The following is a 24,351-nucleotide window of genomic DNA, read 5'->3' on the forward strand; positions in this document are numbered from 1 at the left end:
GAAAAAAAATCATCAAATTTATCTCTTTTGCTCTGTATTATGAATACACAGCAACATCTATTTACATTTATAGCAATTGTTTTCTGTAGTGTTTAATATTATATATACTCATTAGTTGACGGACTTTAAAAACCTGTCTCAAAAATTACAGCTATTACAAACCCAAATAATGATTAAGAATATCCTGAATCACTAAATCATACTGTACATTTCCTTTTCCTCTTCCAGGTAAAACATCCACAAAGAAGAAGTATATCGGTGTTAGAATGATGACGCTTACACCACCGTAAGTTACAGCCAATATCGCTTTTCATGAAACCCACAATTCAATTCCGCCAAAGTGCCCATGGGCAAGACATTTGAAACCAATCTGTCCTGGGAATTTCTCATTGGCCATCAACAGAAATGCTTTTCTCCATGGCGAAAGCACAGCGGGTCCCCCCCCCCCCACTTATCCAAACAGACCCCTCAACTGGAATTGGAACAGTCACATAAGAAACATAAAAAAAAGTTGTTTTTTTTTTTTTAGGGAGTTGTTCCTTAACTGATGCGAGGGTCTCAGGACAGGATGTTGGGTTGCTGTAAAGCCCTTTGAGGCTAATTTGTGTATTTGGGCTATACAAATAAAATGGACTTGCCATAACTGTATCAGATCACCTCAACTGGTGGTCGGAAGGTTGAAGGACTTTTCTGTACATTTCATTTCACTTGAACACAATTCATTGAAAGCTCCCCGCCATCGGACCAGCTGGTATATGACGAAAGAATTTTATAATGGCAGTCACGCATTTCAAGTGAAAAGGGCTTATCTTATCTGGTTCTCTCAACTGAAGAACGTTTGCTGTCGGTCTCTGTTTCTTCAGGTTGGCTAAGGAGCTGAAGGAGAGACAGTCAGATTTCCCCGACGTCACCTCAGGAGCGTACGTCATCGAGGTCATCAGCAGGACCCCAGCTGAGGCGTGAGTGGTTCTCAAATGACTTGCTTCTTTATTTGCTGTTGTGCCCAATTTTGATTTTTTTCTTCTTTTTTTTTATACTTGTACGTCAAAGGTTTTATGCAGAAATGCTCTCAATCCCGTTTCTTCCCACAGTCCAAAGACATGTAGGTCAGTTGAATCAGCCCTACTAAATTGTCCCTAGGTGTGAATATGTGTGTGTGTGTCAGCCCTGTGACGGTCTGGCGGCCAGTTCAGGGTGTCTCCCCGCCTGCCACCCAATGGCTGCTGGGATAGGCTCCAGCATCCCCGTGACCCTGAGTAAGCATAAGCAGTTTGGATAATGGATGGATGCTGTCATTTTATTTATAAAAAAAAAAGCAGTTACTTGGAGCATATTTATTAATGTTTTTTATAATGCTTATATATATAAAACACTCATATATATATATATATCCCTCTCACCCTTTTTTGGGTGGTGTGTGTCTTCCTCAAGCTCAGGTCCTCTACCAGAGGCCTGGGAGTTTGATGGTTCTGTGCAGTATCTTAGCTGTCCCTAGGACGGCACTCTTCTGGACAGAGACCTCAGATGTTGTTCCTGGAATCTGCTGGAGCCACTCTCCCATCTTGGGGATCACAGCCCCTAGTGCTCCTATTACCACTGGGACTACTGTGGATTTCACCTTTCACATCTGATCTAGTTCTTCCTTCAGCCCTTAATATTTCTCTAGCTTGTCATGCTCTTTCATCCTGAAATTGCCATCACTCGGGATTGCTACATGGATCACTACTGCTGTCTTCTGTTCCTTGTCGACCACCACAATGTCTGGTTGGTTAGCCAGCACCTGTTTGTCAGTCTGGAACTTGGAAGTCCCTCAGGATCTTAGCTCTGCCATTCTCAACCATCTTTGGTGGTGTCTCCCATTTGGACTTGGGGACTTCCAGTCTGTATTCAGTACAGATGTTCATGTACACTATCCCAGCCACTTGGTTATGCCTTTCAGTGTATACTTTCCCAGCTAGCATTTTACATCCTGCTACTAAGGGCTGCACTGTCTCAGGGGTGTCTTTGCACAGCCTGCATCTTGGATCTTGTCTGGTGTGGTAGACCCCTGCCTCAACCAATCTGGTGCTGAGTGCCTGTTCTTGTGGTGCTATGATCAGACCCTCTGTGGTGGCCTTCAGTCCAGCCTTTTCTAGCAAATGGTAGGATTTCTCTATCAGCTACATCTTCTATCTGTCAATGAAAGATCCCATGGAGGGGCTTACTCTTCCATGATACATTCTTTTCCTCTTCCTTCCCACTCTCTTGTCTTCTGCTGCCAGAGGTACTTACTCAGCAGTTCATCCTGGGGGGGCCCTCTTTCTGACGTACTCGTGGATGTTCCTTGTTTCATCCTGGATAGTGGCTATGACAGTCACTAACCCTCAGCATCCCTGCAACCCTGAGAGCAGGATAAGCGGTTTGGATAATGGATGGATGAATAACTTGTACTATTTAGTATGAATTCTTCTTATTAATTATTCTAGTTCATAATTATAATAATCGTTTACTTAGTAGGGCTATGCTTCAGATGGTGGAGTTCTTATTTAGTAATGAAAACAAATTTGAAACACATTCAATAATTATACACAGAAGGAAAAGGAAAAAAATGCAGTCATCGGCTGGGCTTTTGAAGTCAAACCTCAGAGACTTCAGCTTTCGCTTTTTTATGACCACATAATCACCATAAACACTATCATCACTGTGTAGCCCACACACCTAGAACTGTGACAGCAGGAATCGACAGATGAACAGACCGAAGACAGAACAGAAAAGAAGAGCGCGTCACATATGTTACTTGTTAGATATTTTATTCAAGCAACCCAAATGTATAACAAGTGCATGTAGTGAGAATGAAGCCCCGAACTGTGGCAGCAACTGATCATATGTTCCCCACATTGAGCTAAAGTGGGAATCCTAAATCCTAATGTGCTTTCCCGTTTAGCTACATGTGATCTTCTCTTCAGCACCAATTGCAAGCAGCATGGTGAGGCAGCCTCACAGAGTTGCCCACTGACTCCCACAGAAGATATTCTGTCATTGGAAAGTCTTGTGGCCACATGAAAAGGCATTTTGTACTGAGATGACCCCCTTAACTGAGAAGAGACCAGGAATAGTCTGTTTTCTTGTTGTCTGATGGGGTTTGTGGAGAAGACAGGGTCAGGTTGTTGATCTGAGGCGCCTGAAAGTCTGTGGTCAGATTTCAGCCCTCTCACAGTGTATCTAGATAGGAAAGAGGGGGCTGGAAAGTTAATTTCTGCTTCCAAAGCCATATTTTGTATTTGGAAACAGATAACTGGGACAGAATACTAAATCATAGGCAAGGCCCACGTGGCTTGCCATCTTTTCAACTCCTACACCCTAGAGGGTTTGACAGGACCTTGGTAAAAGGTCCTAGAAGGTAAAAGGTCAAATCTTGAACCATCACCAAATGCCTTTAGTCAGTTCTGCAAGTTATTAAAAAGAAAACATCATTAATAACATTAACAAAACTGAATGTAATTTGTTGTGCAGTTGTTGAGATGTATTTAACATATTTAACTTATTAAAACTAGTTACATGAAATCATCCTCAGATAAGTGATAGATAAGTGAATTTGACAATTGCAAACTGTCAATATGAAGCGAGCTGCAGTTTAGAATTCCAGTCAGTAAGCGATAGCCCTGATATTAAGCTGTGATCCTCTCTTGCCATGACAGAGCCGGTCTACAGGAGAGTGACGTCATCATCAGCATCAACGGCCAACGGATCACCTCGGCCAGCGACGTCAGCACTGCCATAAAGCGGGACGAAACATTGCGAATGGTGGTGAGGCGAGGGAACGAAGATGTCATCCTAACCATCGTCCCAGAGGAGATTGACCCTTGACCTCACAGACACCCCATAATTAGTCAACCAATCCCGAGCTGGCTCTCAGTGTTTTTTTTCAACAAACCGTGAATGTTCTGAAACGCCAAGCAACAAATAGGGGCTATGTGTCTCCTGTCTCCACCCACACGAACTGTGTTTAATTATTAGGAATACTACTATTCCCTCCCCCTACCCTAATTTGCACATGTTCACACACACACACTCACACACACGAACATGTTCACTGATTCAGATAGAGCCAGTTACACTGAAACAAGCTTACATAGACATGCTCTCTACAGAGGCCTTAGAGGTCCACATGAAATACTCGGGCAGTAGAAACTCAACCAGGGCCAAGCCATATTTCCACTGTTCTGTCATACTTTTCAGTTGGTTGTGTTATATTTTTTTTCCCATGTTTGTATATATATAAAAAAAAGATTCAACCACCTTCAGAGAACCCGATCGATCCATTTACCATCATCACAGTCAATTTTATATTTTACACTCCTCATTGGTCACAACAAAGTGGATATTGCAGCTCATCATAGTCTTGTTTCGTAGTGATATGTTGCTAATGGAATATTTTTTAAATTTTTTTTTTTTTGTGTTTATGTGTTTGACGACAATTTTCGAAGAGGAAATAAACCTATTTTTAAAATCGTTGTCTTTTTTCTTCACAAGGGTGTATAGCGTTACACTTACATTAATATGGTAAATGTCTGTATGACTATGTGCTCAGATATAAACCGGTTGTGTGACTGTCTTTTGGCTAATAAGAGCTAGCTTATTGTTGATTTTAGCTTTATTGGTTTTTCAAAATCACCACAGTAATTGAATATATCGCCCTCTATTGTTGGCTGGTATTATCGCACCTTTGTTGCCTCAGTGTAGGGGACGTTCAACTTCAATGCATCAGTACAATATAATTAATACATCACAAGGGCTCTTATAATAAAAAGAGTAGATATTCTTGTTTTCCAGGGGTAAATGTGAATGACAGAGAAGTGTAGGGTGATGAAATAAGAGAAGTAAAGCCAGAGCCAGGGCAAAAAGTTAAAAAAGCAATAGCTTTAACCATTTTACAGCCTTTACAGTATGAAATGACTCCTCAAAGCTGGACTCGGCGCAGACATTGTGTCATTCACCAGGTCTTTAGTGTCGCGTTGTAACCTGCCACTGGACATGTGGAGCAGCTTGAAGGCGTTTACACACACGGTTGGGTTTTATGAACCCAGTCTGTGGGAAATCACATCACCAGCATGTGACATCTGGGTTTTCATGAGGCGACTGGAGGAGTGGGTGCAGTGTGTCTGCGCTTGGACAGAGAGGAAAAATGAGTGGGGTGCTAAAAACAACAAGGCCTTGTAAGCATTTCCCGTCATACACGTGTGTTTCTGTGTGTGTGCATGAGTGTGTGAGAGAAAGAGAGAGTTAATTGTTAAGTACTGAAGTCCTGCAAGTATTGTAAAAAAGGAAGTAACATTTTGGGATTAAAGGTTACTAGGGCTGAGGCAAGATTGGGAGGACATAGACATCTTCCCGTGTGATTTTTCCTCCTTGAGGGGGCCAAATACATAATGATGCAGACCTTCCCAGGTCATGACCAGGACAGAACTTGTCTCCTTGGCCCACATGGCCACTTCCAGTGGAAACTGACAAACTACTCCAGACAGAATTAGGTCATTTCTCAAACAGCATGTTCTCTTCTTTCCTGGCCAGTAACCTGCCCTTAACAGTAAAGCAAAAAAAGAAAAACAAAAGCAGATAGAGTTCACTTCTGTGATGCAATTAATTGACTGTTGTCTACCTGTTTGCACATGTGCGCGCCAGTGCTATGAAACTGATAAGGATAAAATTCACACTATAGCCATTCGTTTACATTATTACGCAGTATTAATGATTTGTCCTTTTTTTAATGGTTAAACTGTTCGGCAGGCCACCAAAGACCCAGCTGTGTTAATGGCTCCCAATTCTTACCATATATACAGAACGATCAACTGTAAAGCAGCTGCTAATGTTTTCACAAAATAGGTACAGTATAAATAAATAAAAACAATAGCAATCATCTGTAAAAGCTTTCACAAAAAGAAGTTTTAAGACGACAAAAGAAGCTAGAGACTTGGTTTGTCTTAGGTCAATAGGAAGTGTTCCATAGTGTGGGGTTTCTAACAGCAAAAGCCCCATCACCTGAGACCTGGGAATAACTGGCAGGGCTCTGTCTGTGGATCTTAATGGTTGAGAGGGCATATACCAGGTCAATAAATCAGAAATGTATGTAGGAACAAGACCACTTCAAGCCTTAAAAGTGAGCAATACCTTTTTAAAATCAATCCAAAATATAACGGAGCCAGTGTAGGGCGGGAAGCACAGGAGTGACGTGGTCATGCCTCTTTGTCCTGGTCATGAGCTGAGCAGTGGCATTTTGTACCAACTGCAGACAGTGGAGGGAGCCCTTCCTGATACCCGAGTAAAGTACATTACAGTAGTCAAGCCGAGAATAGACAAAAGCATTTACAACTTTTTGCAGATCTGCAATTGATAAAATGACCTAATTTTGGAGATTAGCTTGAGCTGGAGATTAGTAGAGATTAGCTCGAGCTGGAAAAGCACGAATGAACAATATATTTGATTTGATTATCAAAACCGAGGTTAGTATCGAATATTACCCCAAGATTCCTAGCAGCCTGCTTAAGAATACCTGACAGATCACCAAGATAAGTAACAAAAGGGCTGATGGAATTTTCAGTGCCGAACAAAATGACTTCGGATTTATCATGATTAAATTTGAGACAATTTTCGGACATCCAAGATTTAATGTCAAAGAGGCAAGTTGTGAGATTTGCTAGGGTGCTAGGATCTGTGGCTTTTAGTGGCATGTATAACAGTGTCGTCAGCATAAAATGGTAAAGCACATCGTGATTTTGAATGACCTGTCCAAGGGGCAGCATGTATAAAGAAAAGAGAAGGGGGCCAAGAATTTAGCCTTGAGGGACACAATTACCTGGACACATTTAACTTGTCTCCTATGAAATAAGCAGTGTTGTTAACAACAACTATTTTCACAAAAATACTCAAGTGAACAGGCTGAACTAAATTAGGTCAATGTCTTTCAAAATCAACCTTTTAAAGGAAAGTAGGCGTCATAAAGGCTTGAAAATATTACAAAGTCAATTACAGCTGACAAAGGTCCTTATGACAACACTTCAATGAACTTGCATGGAGAAATATTGAACCATGAATAGAAAACTTCCCTCCAAATGTCAGCTTACTCAAATGTACACGAAAGATTTCCTTCTTTTCCAAAGTAGTTACCTTTCTTCAATTAAACAATGAATGCTCAATATAAACCAAGTTCCAATAAATCAATTACATCAATGCCCCTTCATATCTTGTGAAACACTTATTGTTATCAGACTACACACGGCCCCTTTTAGTTTTTCAACCCTTGTGTCACCTTTCAGAACACAAACTTTAGTGTCTGGCTTATGGACATCTTCCTGAAAAAACTCAGCTTGTGTGGCTTATCTATTTCCCGTCTCGACGAGCTATCGGGCACGAGCAGATTAGGGAAAATTCACGCAGGTCCGAGTTCGACTATCACCCCCTCCTGGAAATATACGACACCGTGGTTCTTCTGTTTCTAGTGGATTTATTCCTCTTACTTGTCCTTCAATATCGCCGTCATCAAATCCACCGTCGAACTGTTGAAACACACGACAGTGTACAGAATAAGCACGCCTCAACATCACACGCCAACCGCAGAAACCCAGCTACACACGTGCGCGACCAGAGCCCTAGAACGAGAGAGTTACGTCAACTCCGTAGACGTCAATGGGCCAATTATTTAACAGCAATGGCGGATCATGGGAGCCCCGGATAGTGCCAAACAGTGCGACCCGGGGCAATAGGATTTCTACGGCGCAGGTATGTTTATCGCATTAATCAAAGGTTAATTTACAGGTAAGAAGCTACAGTTGACATTTTAATGATGGCCATTTTACAAGCACGCTTGAATCAAATTAACGAGTTAATTTAAAGCGCGACAGCTCGTCAATTCCTGCACATGCGCATAGAACATGTGTCACGTTGGAATATATCTATATCTATATATAAATGTAAAAATCTGAAAATATTGGTTAGTAGTTACCAGAGATCGCGGCTAAGCAGTTCATTTAAATGACCCGCCAAGCTTCGCTTGGAACTATTCGGCGGCTACGTGAACCACGTGACCCTCTCGCGTTCTGACCCCTCATGACGCAACTCTCTCTTTCTAGGGCTCTGTGGGCGACGAAACACAAAACACGCAAAGCAACCAAACACACCTCGCTGGCTGCACACAGCCAAGAGGGAACGAGTCCACCCGAACAAACACAAAATCTTCAAATGCTGTGTCACTTTTAAACTCAACTTTTAAGTTAAAAAACAAAACAAAAAACTCCCGCTTCACATTTCTTCTGGGGGGAAATTGCGACAACTAAATGTGTCCCCGTACAACATAGAACGTAAATATACTTCATGTGTAGTTTCAATGCGAAACAAATCAATATTCATTAAAATAAATTACATAAACAATGTATGCAAACAAAACATATCAAATAAAGACATGAATTATATTTGGGGCAGTTAGAGATAGATTGCACCGTGTTTGCGCATGTGAGTGTGTGCGTGTATGCAGGTGTACGTCATGGGGGTGGAGAGAGGGTCAAAGGGGGTGGGTAGGAGGGGTGGGGTCAGTATCAGAGCCGGCCCGAGGCATAAGCGAACTAAGCGGTCGCCAAGGGCCCCCGCGCCAGCAGGGGGCACCCAAGAGCGCTTGAAATGTCAAACACGACCGGTTGAAACCTGTTGTTGATAAATATATATTTATCAATGACAGGACGCACAACTAGCCTACTCCTAGGCTGTCACCAGGCATCTTCCTGAGATAGATTTTTTTTGTGTCATATTTTAGTGTGTGTGATATATCATATCAGTAGTAGTTGTATCATATTGTCTGTTTTTGCATTTGCATTTTATGTAAGAAAATATTTTATTTCTTTGTTACTGTTCTGCACTTTTGCACAGTTCAAAAGCAATTAAAATAGTTAACTTGTTCAGTAAATGCATTGTCTGATGGTTTATTGTAAGACTTTCCAGCACAGTAGGAAGTCATGACAATGGTATGGTAACGATGAAGCATGGACATAATATTGTCGGTGGTGGGAGGTGGGTTTAGCGAGGGAGGTGAGGCGGAAGGGGGGGGGCAAATCAAATTCTGCTTAGGGCCCCGTAAAGCCTTGGGCTGGCTCTGGTCGGTATTTGTGGTGTCCGGGGGCTTGTTGGAAAGGCCTACTGTTGTGGGGAAGAGGCTGTTGTTGTGGTGTGAGGTTCTGGGTTTTTTTTTTTAGACCTGAGCCTCTTGCCAGAGGGGAGTGTTTTGAAGAGACCATGGCCTGGTGGGAAGGGTCGACCATGAGCTTTCCTGCTTGCCCGAAGGAGTAGATGGGTAGATGGTTGCATTGTACACATTGTCATTTCAATTACGCAAGCCCTTTTCATGTCTGAAGCACCAACACAACTGTGAATCTCCATGAGAACATCAGATTCTGTTGCTCGGCACGATCAGGAACCAGGAAGATTTATTTGTCACGTTTCCCCCAGCCCACAGCAGCGCAACACAGAGACAAAACATATCCAAAACCTACAAGAACACATATATCCAAACTAAAAGAAAATACAAAATATAAAACTACAAAAATACATATCCAACATATCCACAAAAAAAACCAAACCACTCTCCAAGAGAGCAAACGCCAGCCAGGATGACTGTCAGAACTGCCGGGAATGCAGCACACCAGGCTCCCACAGCCAATCGAGCCAATGCCAGCTCTCCCAGCCAGACACCCTTGACACACATCCCCGCACGCCACACGACGACAGCAGAAACACACCAGGCGAGGCCGCCGCCAGACCGCCTTCGGCATTATTGGAACTGCTGCTCTGCATGGGCTAGCATTTAGCTTAGCCTGCCCCGCTTGTGCCTGCCCTCGGTGTTTCCTCTTCGGGCACAGCTCCAGGCAGGGCCGCGGTCCCCGGACCCACACTACGCAGCAGACCAAGCTCCCCCAGGCGATCCAGCGCCAGCTCTCCCGGCCATCAAACGAAGACACAAACTCAGAGGCGGACAAAGACACTGCATGGACGAGACTGGGTCAGACCGCCGCAAACGTGAGTTTGCGCCGCCATCTTCCCAAACTGGAAGCGGGAGAGCTTTAGAAGCTTTAGTCAATGATGACCATGTGATAACATTGCTGTACTACTGTAATCCTACTGTACTACTACTACTACTACTACTTTCGGCTGCTCCCGTTAGGGGTCACCACAGCGGATCATCAGTAATACTACTGTAACCCAGCAAATTCCGCCTGCTGCTGCACCAGAGGCGACATTGCTAACTGCGCGACCAAAGGGGCCGACCCCCCAGCGCTCGGCCAGTGGGTCTTCTTGTAGGTTACAGTACATATATGATAATACTGACATTGTGGCCACATCACAGTTTTAGTCTTGGTAGTGACAAAAAATGCAAAGGCAGCAACCACAGTAGAAAGTCTGAACTGGCCAACCTTTCAATGTCTTCAGCAAGCAACGGCTTCGATGATGAAAAATGAATCATTTTCATATGACATGCACCTATCACAACCAAAAACCGTTCAAAACCATTTTAGCAATAATCGTTTGATCATCTTCCCAAGTTGTCCGATTAAAATCCCGTGGTTTTGGTTTAATGTGGTTGCCAATGGAGAGACGCAAAGTTCCTCAGGTTCATCATATGTGCTCAGTGAAGGCCTTTCACCAAGGAATGTGCTGAGGACTTAACTGACCCACTGATTCTGAACAGTTCTCAATTTTTCTAATAAATTATTTTTCATTCACCATCATTTCATGTTATTTGTGTCATTTAATCAGGTTTTCCTAAATTCGATCATTTTCTTGAGGTCGTTGCTGTCACCTTGTGGTGGAAGAGGTGTTTTGTCTGCAGTTAATTGCTGGTCTGTAGAAGCGAAGGACAGGTTTTTCAGTGTGAATGAAAGTTTCCGAGGATCTGCCTGGCGGCTGGTGCTAATTCCAACTTCCTTTAGGATTAGGTGTGAATGGAGCCGGTGATCTTCGCACCAAGATGCATTTGCAAGGCAATGACCTGCTTTGCACTGATTTATACAGCAGATTTGACCTCAGATATTTCCTCTATTGACTTAGTTGCTGTGCTCTACATACCAGCTGAAATATCCGCAGACATAATTTTCTAATTAGGTGTTTGCGTAATTTCTGACCCATTTCTTCTGACTCAGCGCTACAGATGTTAGAGTAGGTTTTTCCAAACCTATCTTGGCGCTATACATGACCACTGTTTCATTTCACTTTTAGCTTGAAGCCTCAATACAACAGATTTTGATTTAGTTTATTGAACTTCTGACCGTCTTATTATGTATGATTCAATTTTACAGGAAGGCCTGGCACCGGCCATTTGAGTTCTTTTTCTTCTTTTTTTTTTGGAAAACTTTAACAGTATTTTACACCATTGTGATGTTATTATTAACATCCATAAAAGTCCTTTTTCTAATTTGTCAAATGTTACGTCTGATGTATTTATGACTCATTGTTACTGGAAGGCCTTGGATGTGGTTGGCCTAGTTGGAGAATACAGCAATGGAACCCAACCAAAGGTACCAAGCCATCTGCCAAGATGTTCTTTCCCTACCATTATCAGAACCATGCTGGTCCTGATATAATCGCCTTTACTTTTTATATCTGTTTTTAAACAGTAACACATTGGCCACCTTCTGCAATAATTCTTCAATTTCACAACTTAATGACCCAAAATGGAGCATTTTCCCCCCCCACACTTTTTCTCTCGGGCTGCCTCCTGGAGCCAGACCTGGGAAGAGAGCTCGACTGCGAGCGCCTGGTTGCCAGGCCTTGGCCCATGGGGCTGGATCGGGCCCAGCCCGAAAAAACAACATGGAGCCACCACCCCGTGGACCCACCACCCACGGGGGTGAGTATTGGGGTAGGGTAGGGTGCAATGCAGGCCGGGCGGTAGGCAAAGGTGGGGGCCGGAGTGTGCCGACTTCCAGCATCACAGACTGGTCCAGGAGGACCAACTGGGAGGAGACCCCGGGGTAGACCCAGAACTTGCTGGAGGGAATACATGTCCAATCTGGCCTGGAAACGCCTTGGGATCCCCCAGGAGGAGGTAGTGGGTGTTGCTGGGGAGATGGACTTCTGGAGTGCCCTACTTAGCTTGCTGCCACCGCGACCCGACCCCAGAGAAGCGGCTGACAATGAAATGAGACTTTTTCTCTCGTCTTTCTCTCGTCGATTTAGTGAGCGCTTTGACCTTAAAAGTAAATTTTTCTTTATCCCATTTTTAGCATGGGTGACTATAGGAATCAAAACTTTAACCCTGCTGATGTTTGTGCAATGCATTTACATGATTGTATAAACTATGAAACACTGAAGACAGAACCCCATGCCCATGAAATACACGAGGAATGAAACCCCTTAACCCTGGCCATGTTAATAATAATAGATTACATTTATATAGGGCTTTAGTTAGACACCCAAATCGCTTCACTGTGAAGGGGGAAACTCACCTCAACCACCACCAATGTGTAGCACCCACCTGGGTGAAGCACGGCAGCCATTTTGCACCAGAACGCTCACCACACATCAACTTGAGGTGGAGAGGGAGGAATCATTGAGCCAATTACATGGGGGGATGATTAGGTGGCCAGATGGACAGAACCGGGTTCGGAATTTTTCCAGGACAACGGGGGACCCCCTACTCTTTGTGATAAGTGCCATGGGATCTTTAACGACCAGTGAGTCAGGACGTCGGTTTAATGTCTCATCCGAAGGACGGCACAGTGATCCCACTGGGGTATTGGGATATATTTTTTTTAGTACCAGAGGGAAGACTGCCCCCTACTGGCCCACCAACACCACTTCCAGCAGCAACTCAAGTCTTGCCAGGAGGTCTCCAATCCAAGCACTAGCCAAGCCCACACCTGCTTAGCATCTGTCACTCAGCAGAGCCAGGATACATCTTGGTATGGTTGCTGGCTGCTGCTGCCATGCTGAGCTCATCGGGCTTCATAGGATAATTATGTCTTAATTAGCGCAAAAGTTTAAATGCTGAGCATATGTAAAAACTGCATTTCACACCTCGTCTCTCGTTTCTCTGTCGTCTGTTTGTAAAGTTATCCAGGTTTAATGAGATACCCTGCCACACTCAGTCAACTGGCGCACACGCATTTAATTTTAGTACAATATAAATAGATTTTATTTCCACTCTTCGTTACACAGTGCAGTTGTTAAAACCAATCTGATTCATGTACATCACAGGTAAAACAGTAAATTCGACAGTGTACATAAGTATACAGCCATTATGTTACAGACATTTACAAAGAGAAAACACTGTAGCCCCGTGTTAAAACATTTATTTTTTAACAGTTAGACCTGTTCTACATACACCTGTAATAGAGGGTATATGCATTAAATTAGAATTTCTGTAAGTTTTTTTTTTAGCTTTAAAACCAGACTGAAGTTAACTGTGCTCTCCTGGATTGTCATCAACCTTATTTCATGGGTCCTTTTAGGCTAAAACTGTGTAAACAGGAGTGATTTAGACCAGCCCAGTGTAGTTACAGTATAGTTTATGAAGTGTGAAATAATTTTGCACTTGAGATTCATCCAGGGATTGGACTCTACCACAGATCTTTATTTTTCTGAGTTTGTACAGTACCTGTTTGTTTTGGACCAGGCTGTGTCTACAGTATCAGGAGTATCTGCTTGTATCAGTACGGCACCTGTTGTGGACTACGCTCCATTATAGATCAGCCTAACCAGAAGAAGGACGGTCAGTGAGTCCTTCACTTTATTCCTGAAATGACAGTAGGGCCTGTGTTTTAGTCTGGTCAGCATGATGTTTTGGCTCTGCACTGCCTTTTCCTGGTGGCGTGATCTTGTTTCCATGGTTGAGGAAGACCAAGGGCATGGTGGTTAGTAAGCTCTTCTGTAGGGCATTTTAGTTTAGTCTGTTTCTCTTCTACTTTTATGGGATTAGTGTAGCCCCTAGGTCTGGGTAGCATTTATCTGTTCTGAAGAGCCAACGAACGCTGGCTCCCCTGTCATGGCTTTGGACCCCTGGTTGAGGGAGCTCAGGGGGAGGGCAGCTACTAAGGCTCTCTCCAGCTTCTGCTCTAGGGCGTCCAGGCGAGAGTCGATATGCTCCTTCAGCCTCTGCTCCATCTCCTCCAGACGTCGCTCCATGGCCTGGTCTAACTCCCTGCAGGAGGAGAAAAAAAAAGTGTGGGGTAGATAGAGACAGAAAGATAGACTTTTTACATAGCCTTTTCAAGGCGGGAATGCTGCGCCATTAATCCGCATCAGCGTTCTGTATAAAACGTATAAACACGGAACGGGTGGGCACTGCTGTTCTGGCGTCAAGCCGGCACTGGAGGTAGTCACAGAGCCGAATCGTCGTCTGTGTAACAGGGTCAGGCGGCAGGACAGGACAGCTGACCCTGCTGTGTACATGTCACGCTGCCTCTGCTTCCGCAATGTCGGCATGCTAGGGAAAACCACACAGCGTAAAAAAAACTATGCTGGTGCAAAGGCGGGTCTTCATTAAGGCAGCATTATGGGATCTCTGTGTAACAACGGCTAGAGAAAGCGAGAGAGATGCTCTCCCCCAAAGTACCTTACAGTACCAAGACTGCACGCATCTTTATTATGCAAGAGCCTCAAGAAAAGTAAACCCTACGCCTGGAAGGGTCGTGCATTTTTCCAAGGAAATGAGAGAAACAGTAACATAAAAAGAGAGGAAGAGGGCGTCCAGGTAGCGTAGCAGTCTATTCCGTTGCTTACCAACACAGAGATCGCCAGATCAAATCCCCATGTTATCTCCGACTTGGTCGGACGTCCTACAGACACAATTGGCCGTGTCTGCGGGTGGGAAGCAGTAGCACCTCCTCTGGTCGGTCGGGACACCTGTTCGGGAGGGAGGGGGAACGGGGGAATAGCGTGATCCTCCCACCCGCTACGTCCCCCTGGTGAAACTCCTCACTGTCAGGTGAAAAGAAGCGGCTGGCGACTCCACATGTATCGGAGGAGGCATGTGGTAGTCTGCAGCCCTCCCCGGATCAGCAGAGGAGGTGGAGCAGCGACCGGGACGGCTCGGAAGAGTGGGGTAATTGGCCAATACAATTCGAGAGAAAAAGGGGGGGGGTAGAAAGAGAGGAAGGGGGTGAGTAAGAGTTAAAGAGATCGGGAGATGAATTATGAACAAAATCACGTGTGCAGAAGCAAAACTGCAGACGTGGTGTATACACACAGCAACCCTAAATACAAACACAGATGCAGTGCAACAACCAGAATCATCCACACACCATATTGGCTACATGTATGGTCACTCTTAGTCAGTCTCTGTCTCTCAAACTTGCACACACACACGCGCGCGCACACACACACACACATTCAGCACTCACCATCCCAGACACATGCTCTGACCTCAAAATCATCTGGCACCCAATGAGTTTCTCCACCGCAACTCAGACTAGCCAGTCCAAGGTTTTCCCAGAATATTAAACTCTCAGACAGTCCAACTCAGGTTTTTTTTTTTTTTTTTTTTGCTTCCCACCAACCCGGAAATGTCAACCCCCAGAATGCCACGCAAAATCTCTCATCTTTCTTTAGTGACCTCTGAACCAGTTCCAGTGGTGTATTTTCAAATTATGGTTGCAACTGGACTCCAACTGCCCCATACTTATCCGTATAAAAGGTGGGTTTGATGTTAAATAATCCCCCTTTCCCATGCAAAAAGCCCAACTGCTGGCTGTTTCACCATCTTCACCTCAGCTAAAAAGCCCACGGAAAACTAAGTGCAGCACCAAAGTCTCAGAAACTGTGGCGAGCTCGGTTTCCACAAACATGTATGTGTAATCCCTGCTGTCTGCTGGCTCAGCAACCTTTCTTCCACCTGGCCCAACATTAGTAGTGCTTTGAAGCTTCAGCAGAAACGCCCTACGGTTATGGTAAAATATGAACTAGGCCAAACAGCTTAAGACTTCTATATATTTGCATTTTAAATGTAAGAGATCCAGTCTGTTAAAATGTTTGCAATTTGTGAACCGGTGACTTATATTAGTCATCTGCAATCCTTTATAAACCATTTCTGGCACACATTAAAAGTCTACGCTAACTATGATGCTGTAAGAGCAGATACAGCTTTTTCCATACGGTATGAAAACAATCTCGTTTTATAAGAAGACTTAAATCTTTCATCTTGCGGTGTGATAGAGACCTACCCGTTTGTTCCAGTCCTAAATGTCCTGTCCCGGATCTGGATCCAAACGCTACTGACACTGTGACTCAACCCACTTGCAGCAGTTTGCTCTAACAAAGGCTGTCATTTTTCAGGCAGTATGAGCACATACTTGCACTGTGAAGTAGTGCGAGTATGTAATCACAACTTTGTATATAAAAGCATTTTTATATGAACAGTCAAGGACATACTGTGTAAATTATAGGGTAGATAGTGTCTTGATTGATGGGGGAAAAAATTACCACTGTAGTCACAGTGGTATTTTTTTTCCATCAATCAGTTTTGGTCAAGTGTGTCAGCATATTTTAAATGGTTTACATATACAGAGCTTTTGATAAATCAGCGGTTGTCTCCCTCATTCTTTGGCCCTGAATAATGACTGGCTATTACCAGAGCAAACTATTTTGAGGAATCTAAATGAGGCTGAAAAGCATTCAAATCAAATTATGTCAAATCTTTGACTGTAAATAATATTTAATAATATTGTTGAACCAATTAGCCATCTTCATGAAAACCAAGCAACACAAGCTGACATTTTTCCTCAATGGATATACAACATTATGTAGTAAAAGCGTCGAAACTGATTGATTGCCAGGAATCTATAGCTTGTTGAACATTGTATAGGAGAGCAGTGGGAATTAACACCGTGTCCTGTGACTTCAGCAGCACACCTCCTCTCGACAAACCGCTTTGGCCTCTACCAGAGACAATCTTATCTATTGTCCTTCATAATGAGTAACGCCTCTGTCCATTTCATCCCCTGTAACTGCGGGCCTGTGCTGTGGCTGTTAGCCATGTAAAACAATAGCCAGAACAGCCCACTGCCATTTTGTGCAGTCTGTATATGCTCTGTTCCCATGCTAATACCCTAAAACAGTGGGTTTAATCGTGAAGAGGGGATTTTGATTTGAAACACAAACGTGAATATGAAAGTCCGAAACTTAGGACGACTTTCAACATTCCACGAAAATTTGATTATGGTGTACGACGTGGTTGGTGTAGAACATTAGTCACAGCTGCCCAATCCCACTGGCAGGAGAGGAACCATAAGAGACTAATCCATAGTAATAATACTAATAATAATAATAACCACTTGAAATACCATGACATACATGCACATGTGGCAAGGCTGTCATATATTTGTGTGGTTGTGTTACCGTTTTATAATGTCATTGTGGTTTAAAATGCCACTGATTTATAGAATTGGCTTTAGACTACGACTAGTTTTACAACTCAGAGGAAGCTGGACAGAGATCAAAATCAACCTTTCAGCTGAACACATGTAAGGTTGATGAAATGGACGGCTAATTCCAGGATACGTGAGTCCCAATAGCTGTGAACACATTTTGTTCCTTCGCTTACCCAAAGTGTGCCCACCTAGCACCTACTGCACAACTATCTACATTGGAATAGGGAACCCTCCACTGCTCTTCCTGAGGTTTCTCTTTTTTGTCCTGAAAAAGTTTATTTTTTTGTCGTTTTTCCTCATTGTGGCACAGCTGCACAGTGGTTAAGTGCTGTTGCCTCACAGCAAGAAGGTCCTCGGTTCGAACCCCGGGGTTGTCCAACCTTGGGGTCATCCCAAGTCGTCCTCTGTATGGAGTTTGCATGTTCTACCTGCGTCTGCGGTGGGTTTTCTCCGGGTACTCCGGTTTCCCCACCATCAAAAAGACATGCATGTTCAGGTTTATACTCCTGTCTGTGCCCCTGACTGAGGTGGCTGCCCACTGCTCCTAGCTACACAGCTAGGATGGGTTAAATGCAGAGTGTAATTTCCCTACGGGGATCATTAAAGTGTATCAAAATCAAATCAAATCAAAATAATCTAAATGGAGAGTGTGTCGTTTCCTGCATCCCTCTGTTTGTCACTGTCTTAATGTAAAGCCCACTGAGATTATAACTGTAATTTAGGGCAATAAGAAAAAGAACTGGAGTTGGTCCCTGGGCACCGCAGCTGCCCACTGCTCCCATACAATGGGATGGGTTAAATGCAGAAAACAAATTTCATTGTAACCTGTGCAATGACAAAATAAAGTGGCTTTCTTTCTCTTTCTTTCTTCTTCTGTACAAACCTGACTTGAATCACAGATTTCACAAGTGGTGACCTTTACCTTTTGCAGTAAGAGATCACTACTCATCTTGATACCAATGTATTCAATGAGAGTACAAACCAATAAGATTGCATATTCTTCCCATGTATTAGCCCATCTAACTGAGTCCAGATGAGAGCACGGAGCACTTGATTTTAATTCCATTTCAGCCATGAAGGAGTGATGTAAAGAAAATGGAGGAGCGGGTAGAGAAGTGGTTTTGAGGCAAATGTGTCAATGGAGGGCATCCATGAGTATGAACATGTGAAGTTAATGAGAGGCAGCTAAAGCTTGCTCATTAAACTTTCCCTAGGTTCAAAGAAAAAGGAAGCAGAAAATAACATTAAAAACCCCAATGGCCCACTCACCATGTTCCAGTGGTGGTTTCCCTCTTCTTCTCTGTGACTGCAGCGTCATCAAGCCTTAGCTGTGTCACCTGACCACACACGGTCTGCAGCATGGGCAGGAAGTTGGGGGTAGAGCTTAAAGCTTGACCAAACCCCTGCCCAGGCGTCTGGCCATTCAGAAAGTGTGACATCATTTCTGCAAGCTGAGCGTGGTTCACCGGGCTTGGGCTCTCACTGTATGCTAGGACAGCAAGAGAAGAAATTAAAAACAAAGTTTCTCTGAACCACGGGTTGGGATGCCAAACAGGTCACAGGCCCATTTCTAGTTTTGCCTCTCACTACAAGGGGTTCTGAACCCAAAATCAGCAGTGTGTCTTTTTTCTGGTGAGCTGCAAGATTTCCAAAGCTCTCTCCAATGTTTTCTGTAAACAGGATGGGTGAGAATGGATGAGAAAAACCTCTTCAAATTTGAGGACAAAAGCTTAGTTTTAAGCACATATTAAAGCAGCTAAATGATCATATATCCATTAATGGTTAAAGACCAGAAGGTGACAGGCTAGCTTTTCCACAGCATGACAATATTCTCTACTATAGCATAATATAGGTATATAACTGAGTTATACTTCCAATAGCATTATACCTCAATTTTATAAAGAGTTTCTACAGATTTTTTTTGGGGGGGGGGGTTTCTCCCCATTTGTATCCAGCCAATTACCCCACTCTTCCAAGCTGTCCCAGTCCCGACCAAACTGGAGGTAACATGGGGATTCAATTAGGAGATCCCTGTGTTGGCAGGCAAAAGAATAGACCGCTACACTAACCGGACACCTGTTTCTACAGATTTTAACTTGAAAATTCAGATGAGCTGCTAGATCTGAAGATTTTAAGAGGCATGATGTATACAGACAGTGGCTGGACAATGATTTTTATCCCACATCTTCCTTGTCATATAAATTTGGACTGAACCACATTTCCAACACCTGACAAAACTTCTCGAGACAGGAAGGCTGACTTTAACAATGTCTAGGACATTGTTAAAATCAACCTTCCAGTCTTTTTATAGACTTTGTAGACTTATGTCAGAAGCCTGGAGAAATTCTCTTGTTTACATTTTCATTACCAGGCAGAGAGAGTCCTGAGGATGAAGAGGTAGAGTCAGACTCTGAATCTGACAGCATGGATCCATTCTGCACTGACGGAAACGGTTCTGTTGACCCATTGGTGTAGGGGAGGGAAGGGGGCCTGTTGATGGTTGCGTTGAGTCCATACTAGGGGAAAAAATGGAAAAGACATATCATCTTGCATATCAAGATAACACATCTTGCATATCAAGGCAACACTGTCTGTGTTATCTTGATATGCAAACAGTATAAATCCACACTGAAGTTATTCCATACATTTTTTTTAATATCTTTGAAAAAAACTGCACTTTTGTAATAAAACAATCAAAAAGAGGTTAGCTATGTAAGGGTATGATTTTACATTAAACAACTCTAAAACAAGCCTTGGCAATTTATTTGTATGGTGTGACAAAAATTAAATGTTTACGAATAATGTGATCACCAAGGAGTGATGTTAGTCACAAACTTGTTTTTGCCCTTTTGCCATTATTGACAAAAGCACTCACCATGCTAGCTGCAGCCTGAGGACCATTCATGACTGTCTCTTGGGGCCTGTTGGCTCCTCTCACCAGGGCAGAAAATGCCCCACTGCCCACCAGGAGAGGCAAGAAACCCCCGAGAGCACAAGTCTGGTTCTGAGGAAACACAGGGCAATTGCCTGCATCAGCTACTGTGGAAGATTTGATTGATTTACTGATTGTTTTTTTATTCTCATGTTATTTGCTTCCTCCATGGTAAAATGCTTTTCTGTCACACACTGACTTACTAAGCAGCTGACTCAGCCAAACACTAAGCTTTAAATCCCTATCTATTTACGCTTACTTCCCCATTCTTCTTTGTATAAAGGACCCTATTTTCTTCTTTTTCTGTCTGTGTATGCTGACTCTATAGCAAGATGCTGATGTTAAAAATGTCCTATATTGTTTATGGCAAGATGCTGATGTTAAAAATGTATGAAGTAAAGTCTGACTTGAGCCTGCCTTTTGTTGGAAGTGCACCATGTCCATGAGGTTTTGGGCTGCTGGTGACAGGCTGGTCCCCATTTCCTCCACCAGAGTCTGGACCTTCTGCATGTCAATGCCAGGATCAAGGCCTGGACTGGGAGAACAACCTGTGGGCTGAGGCTCTTGGAGCTGCAGGCCCACGATAATACGAGACACCACTACACTGCATCTACCGCCCAGGGACAACAGCTGGGAAGAGAGGGGTAAGAAGATGGGAAAAGGAGGGTAGGAGATAATTCATTAATACATTTAGCTGAATTTCAGAGCCACTTTGTTTAACATGTTGGGTAACTTGTACAAGAATTTCGCTTTGGTGATATTTAGTGCTGGCCCATTTGGAAAATTAATGTGGTAACAGTATCTTGATATTCAGTGCCAGGATAGGAAAAAGGGATTAAAGAAGGAGAAAGGCTAATAAAATTGTAAGGAAGCTGAAAGAAACAAGGGGTAAGAGAGGGGAAAGAAAAGAAATGAAAGAGTAAGAGGAAAAAAGCAAATGAATGAAGACAGTGAGAGTTGGAAGTAGGTGAAAGGGGTTACGGCAGAGAAAAAAAGATTGCAGGGTGCAGAGGAAGGAGAAGGAACGAAGCGAGGAGATAGATAAGAGGAAAAAAGGAGGCAGAAAGAAAAGACCACGCATAAGGTGGGAGGAAAAGAAATAAATGTGCAGAAACATGGTGTGTAAGAAGCAGTGGCCACTCAACACAAGACAACGAAACAGCACAACCTTTTGAAAAGACAATGTGTATTGAGGGAGTGATAATTAGGAAATTGAAATTATTATAAAAATATTTACATATTTATGCATGTGTATTTTCTAGTTTAACTTGAGTGCTTTTCCCAGAAGAGAATTTCTTCTATCAGTTTCAATATTTTTGTCAGTGTTCAATATGCCGTATGCCAAAGGCGGCTGGGCAGTATGACTGTTAACAAAGCCATTTTTATCTATGGTTGAAGAGCATTCATCACAACAACCAACACAACAATGTGGGAAATGAAAGTGGGTTTAGGACAGTATCACATTTTTAAAATTTACTGATCACAAAGTGATTTCAAATGAACCTATGAGACATTGACTCAACACACCTTACCTTTACCTCACATGACAAAGAGGGAGAATCCAACACCAGGTGTTTCCTGTAAAAAGGCCCTCTGTCTACACTGCTGAAATAAAACAGACGACTGTTTTAAGTGTTTATATGAAGAACAGAGCTTCATCCCTATCCAAAATCTCCACAGTTGCTGCTCTTCAATTTTATTTGACAGTTGCTGAGGGTGATTTTAATTGTTTTCTCACCTGTGCTAACTTTGATGCCAGTTACGATTCTAATGCAAATTACAAGGCAAAAAAAAAAAAGATGTACTATATGTGCTTTACAGTGATAAATGAACATGAATTCTAAATTACTGGGCTAAACTGTATTTATAAGGAAAATTTGAAAAAAAATATTGTTTTATTTTGATCGTACGCATTCACTTGAAGTGAATATACTTTAGTATACTTCAAACACTGCTCCCGTTTCCATTCATTAACACTCACAACCATGAAAACTTAGCTCTTCGTTGTTCCATGTCTGTTCACAGGTTAAAAAAATACAATAACTAACTCCTATCTCAAATGTTAACTTGAAAATCACCAGCCGGTTGGTTATTAGAAAACTAGATGAATTGTCATATTTAGATGACAAGCTGATTAATCATTACGACCTATAGCTGAAACTGTTTACCTGTCTGGCTGTATGTTGTCATCCCTTTCCCCTCGGCAGGTGCCATAGTACTCTCCTTTTTGAGAGTAGACCTCGATGGTGCGAGCCTCACTGATGACAGTCAGGCTGCTAATGAGGGAAGGAGGCTGGGGGCCACAGTGTAGGGTCATGGTGCATGGAGACCCCTCTTTCTGCTCCAACAACACTGGAGCACAACTAGGTGAGATAACATGGAGAGGTTGAGAGATGATTACTGAGACCCTTCAGTGTTTGACAATAATATAATTACATAAAAACGATTTTATTTAGATAGCGTTAATCAATATCTCAATATCAAAGAACAAATAACCAGTAATAACACAGAATAGGATATTAAGGACATCAAACACTACACACTAACAGCCTGTCTAAAAAGGTGAGCTCTTTTAATAGAGTCAGTGGTGTTGGCAGTTTAGACAAGGGTGCGTGGGACATTCCAGTGATGGGGTTCATAAAAGAGAGCTGTGTCACCCATATTTGTCATAGAAAGGTTAAATTACAAACATTACAATAAACAATTAATGCATCATAAATGGATTTGCTCCTAAAGTATAATATGTTTTTGTGGTGCCATCACAAAATCTTTGGTGATGGCCTAAGTTCATGTTCCCACACCATGGAACTGATCATGCTGATTACCATTTATGATTTTCTGTTCTCATTTGTAATTTTCTGTTCTCATTCGAGATTTTATGTTTTCATTTGTAATTTTATGTTCTCATTTGCGGTTTGATAATCTCATTCTTGACTATGTTCTTGTTTTGGCTGCCAACTCAAATGCCTATGTACCCTGTACATGTGATGAATAAAGTAATTCTGATCACACAGATAAAATCCCTCATCTTGCGGGGTCTTAGAATAGGCGGTGCTTTTATGTACGGCACATTGTAATGATGACATACCCATTGGTGCTCTCTCCCTCCACCTGACTGAGATCCCTGTCGTTGATGTGAACGATGACGACACCGGACAGTTCCTGGTCACTACATGCCCAAGTCGAGCCGCAGCCCACGGCAGGTCCATTTGTCACAGCAGACTCTGAGTCGGCCATTGTGTATATTTATCGTGAGTTCCAGACCAGAGCAGGCCGTTTTTGGCAGTGCTGTTGTGTCGGGTTGCTGGCGGACTAAAAAACAAGTACCAACAACAACAACAACAACTTTAGATAGCTAGTTTTGTGAAGTCTGACCGATCGACATGCGACCGGGGAAAATGTGTTAAGCTAGCTGATGACTCATTTTGAGCTTGCTTCATTTATCTCCCTACCTGCACGACATCCGCATTACTTTGCCTTTGATATTTTCAGTAGTTATTCCTCAAAGACACGGAATACACGGGGAGTTCTGTTGTTATACATTGGACTGCAGCGGGTTCTCAGCTAACTGACCACTACGACGAAGCTGTGGGATGTTGTTGCGTGACGTCATATCAATGCGACCCGTGGCGGGATAGGCCCTCGGGCAGTAGACAACCCAGAGTCCTGATCGGTAGGATAGCGGAAATGATGTCGGAGTCGGAGAGCGAAATTGAAAATGGAAATGGGGACACGGGAGGGGTTGAAATTAAAATGAAAAGGAAGAAGAGTGCATCAAATTACCTGAATGATTCAAGACAGTCGTTGAGAACAGGGCATATGTATCGTGTTCGGATTGTAGCCGGAACAAGAGGAGACGAGTTTTTTAAGGACCCACAATGCGGTCGAAAAGTTTGAAGGGGGAGGAACTTGGAGATGTACGATCGGTCAGGATAACTGTCGGAAAGCGTCAGAGACAGAGCCCTAAAGATTAGTGTATGTAAAGATCACTCTCTGTCTTCCTAATAAGATTGGCAGCATCGCTTTTCTCAAGTT

The 24,351-nt window shown here is 43.1% G+C and overlaps 2 protein-coding genes across 4 annotated transcripts in view; one reads left to right on the forward strand and one right to left on the reverse strand.

The window, feature by feature from the left end:
- LOC130127339 (serine protease HTRA1B) overlaps positions 1–4,481 on the forward strand; it is a 47,740-nt gene extending 43,259 nt beyond the window's left edge. For both annotated transcript variants that reach the window (XM_056296950.1, XM_056296949.1), the window contains 3 exons: positions 229–286; positions 864–959; positions 3,678–4,481. In XM_056296950.1, coding sequence (XP_056152925.1) covers positions 229–286; positions 864–959; positions 3,678–3,846 — 323 coding nt within the window. In that variant the 3' untranslated portion in view covers positions 3,847–4,481. The remainder of the gene's footprint in view (positions 1–228; positions 287–863; positions 960–3,677) is intronic.
- An 8,659-nt stretch (positions 4,482–13,140) lies between these two features.
- On the reverse strand, positions 13,141–23,940 carry c17h10orf88 (chromosome 17 C10orf88 homolog). 2 transcript variants are annotated; one of them, XM_056297214.1, is made up of 9 exons: positions 23,769–23,940; positions 23,405–23,628; positions 22,485–22,679; positions 21,849–21,918; positions 20,734–20,946; positions 20,260–20,388; positions 19,753–19,900; positions 18,654–18,873; positions 13,141–14,158 (listed from the first exon to the last, which is right to left on the reverse strand). In XM_056297214.1, exons 2-9 carry the CDS (start codon positions 23,551–23,553, stop codon positions 13,945–13,947), a joined length of 1,338 nt encoding a protein of 445 aa, XP_056153189.1. In that variant the 5' UTR covers positions 23,554–23,628; positions 23,769–23,940; the 3' UTR covers positions 13,141–13,944. The 2 variants fall into 2 exon arrangements, with proteins under 2 accessions (XP_056153189.1, XP_056153188.1); XM_056297213.1 differs by having other exon boundaries at positions 21,849–21,921.
- Between the last annotated feature and the right edge of the window lie 411 nt (positions 23,941–24,351).

Source organism: Lampris incognitus, chromosome 17 (assembly GCF_029633865.1).
Source record: "Lampris incognitus isolate fLamInc1 chromosome 17, fLamInc1.hap2, whole genome shotgun sequence".
NCBI classification, from domain to species: domain Eukaryota; kingdom Metazoa; phylum Chordata; class Actinopteri; order Lampriformes; family Lampridae; genus Lampris; species Lampris incognitus.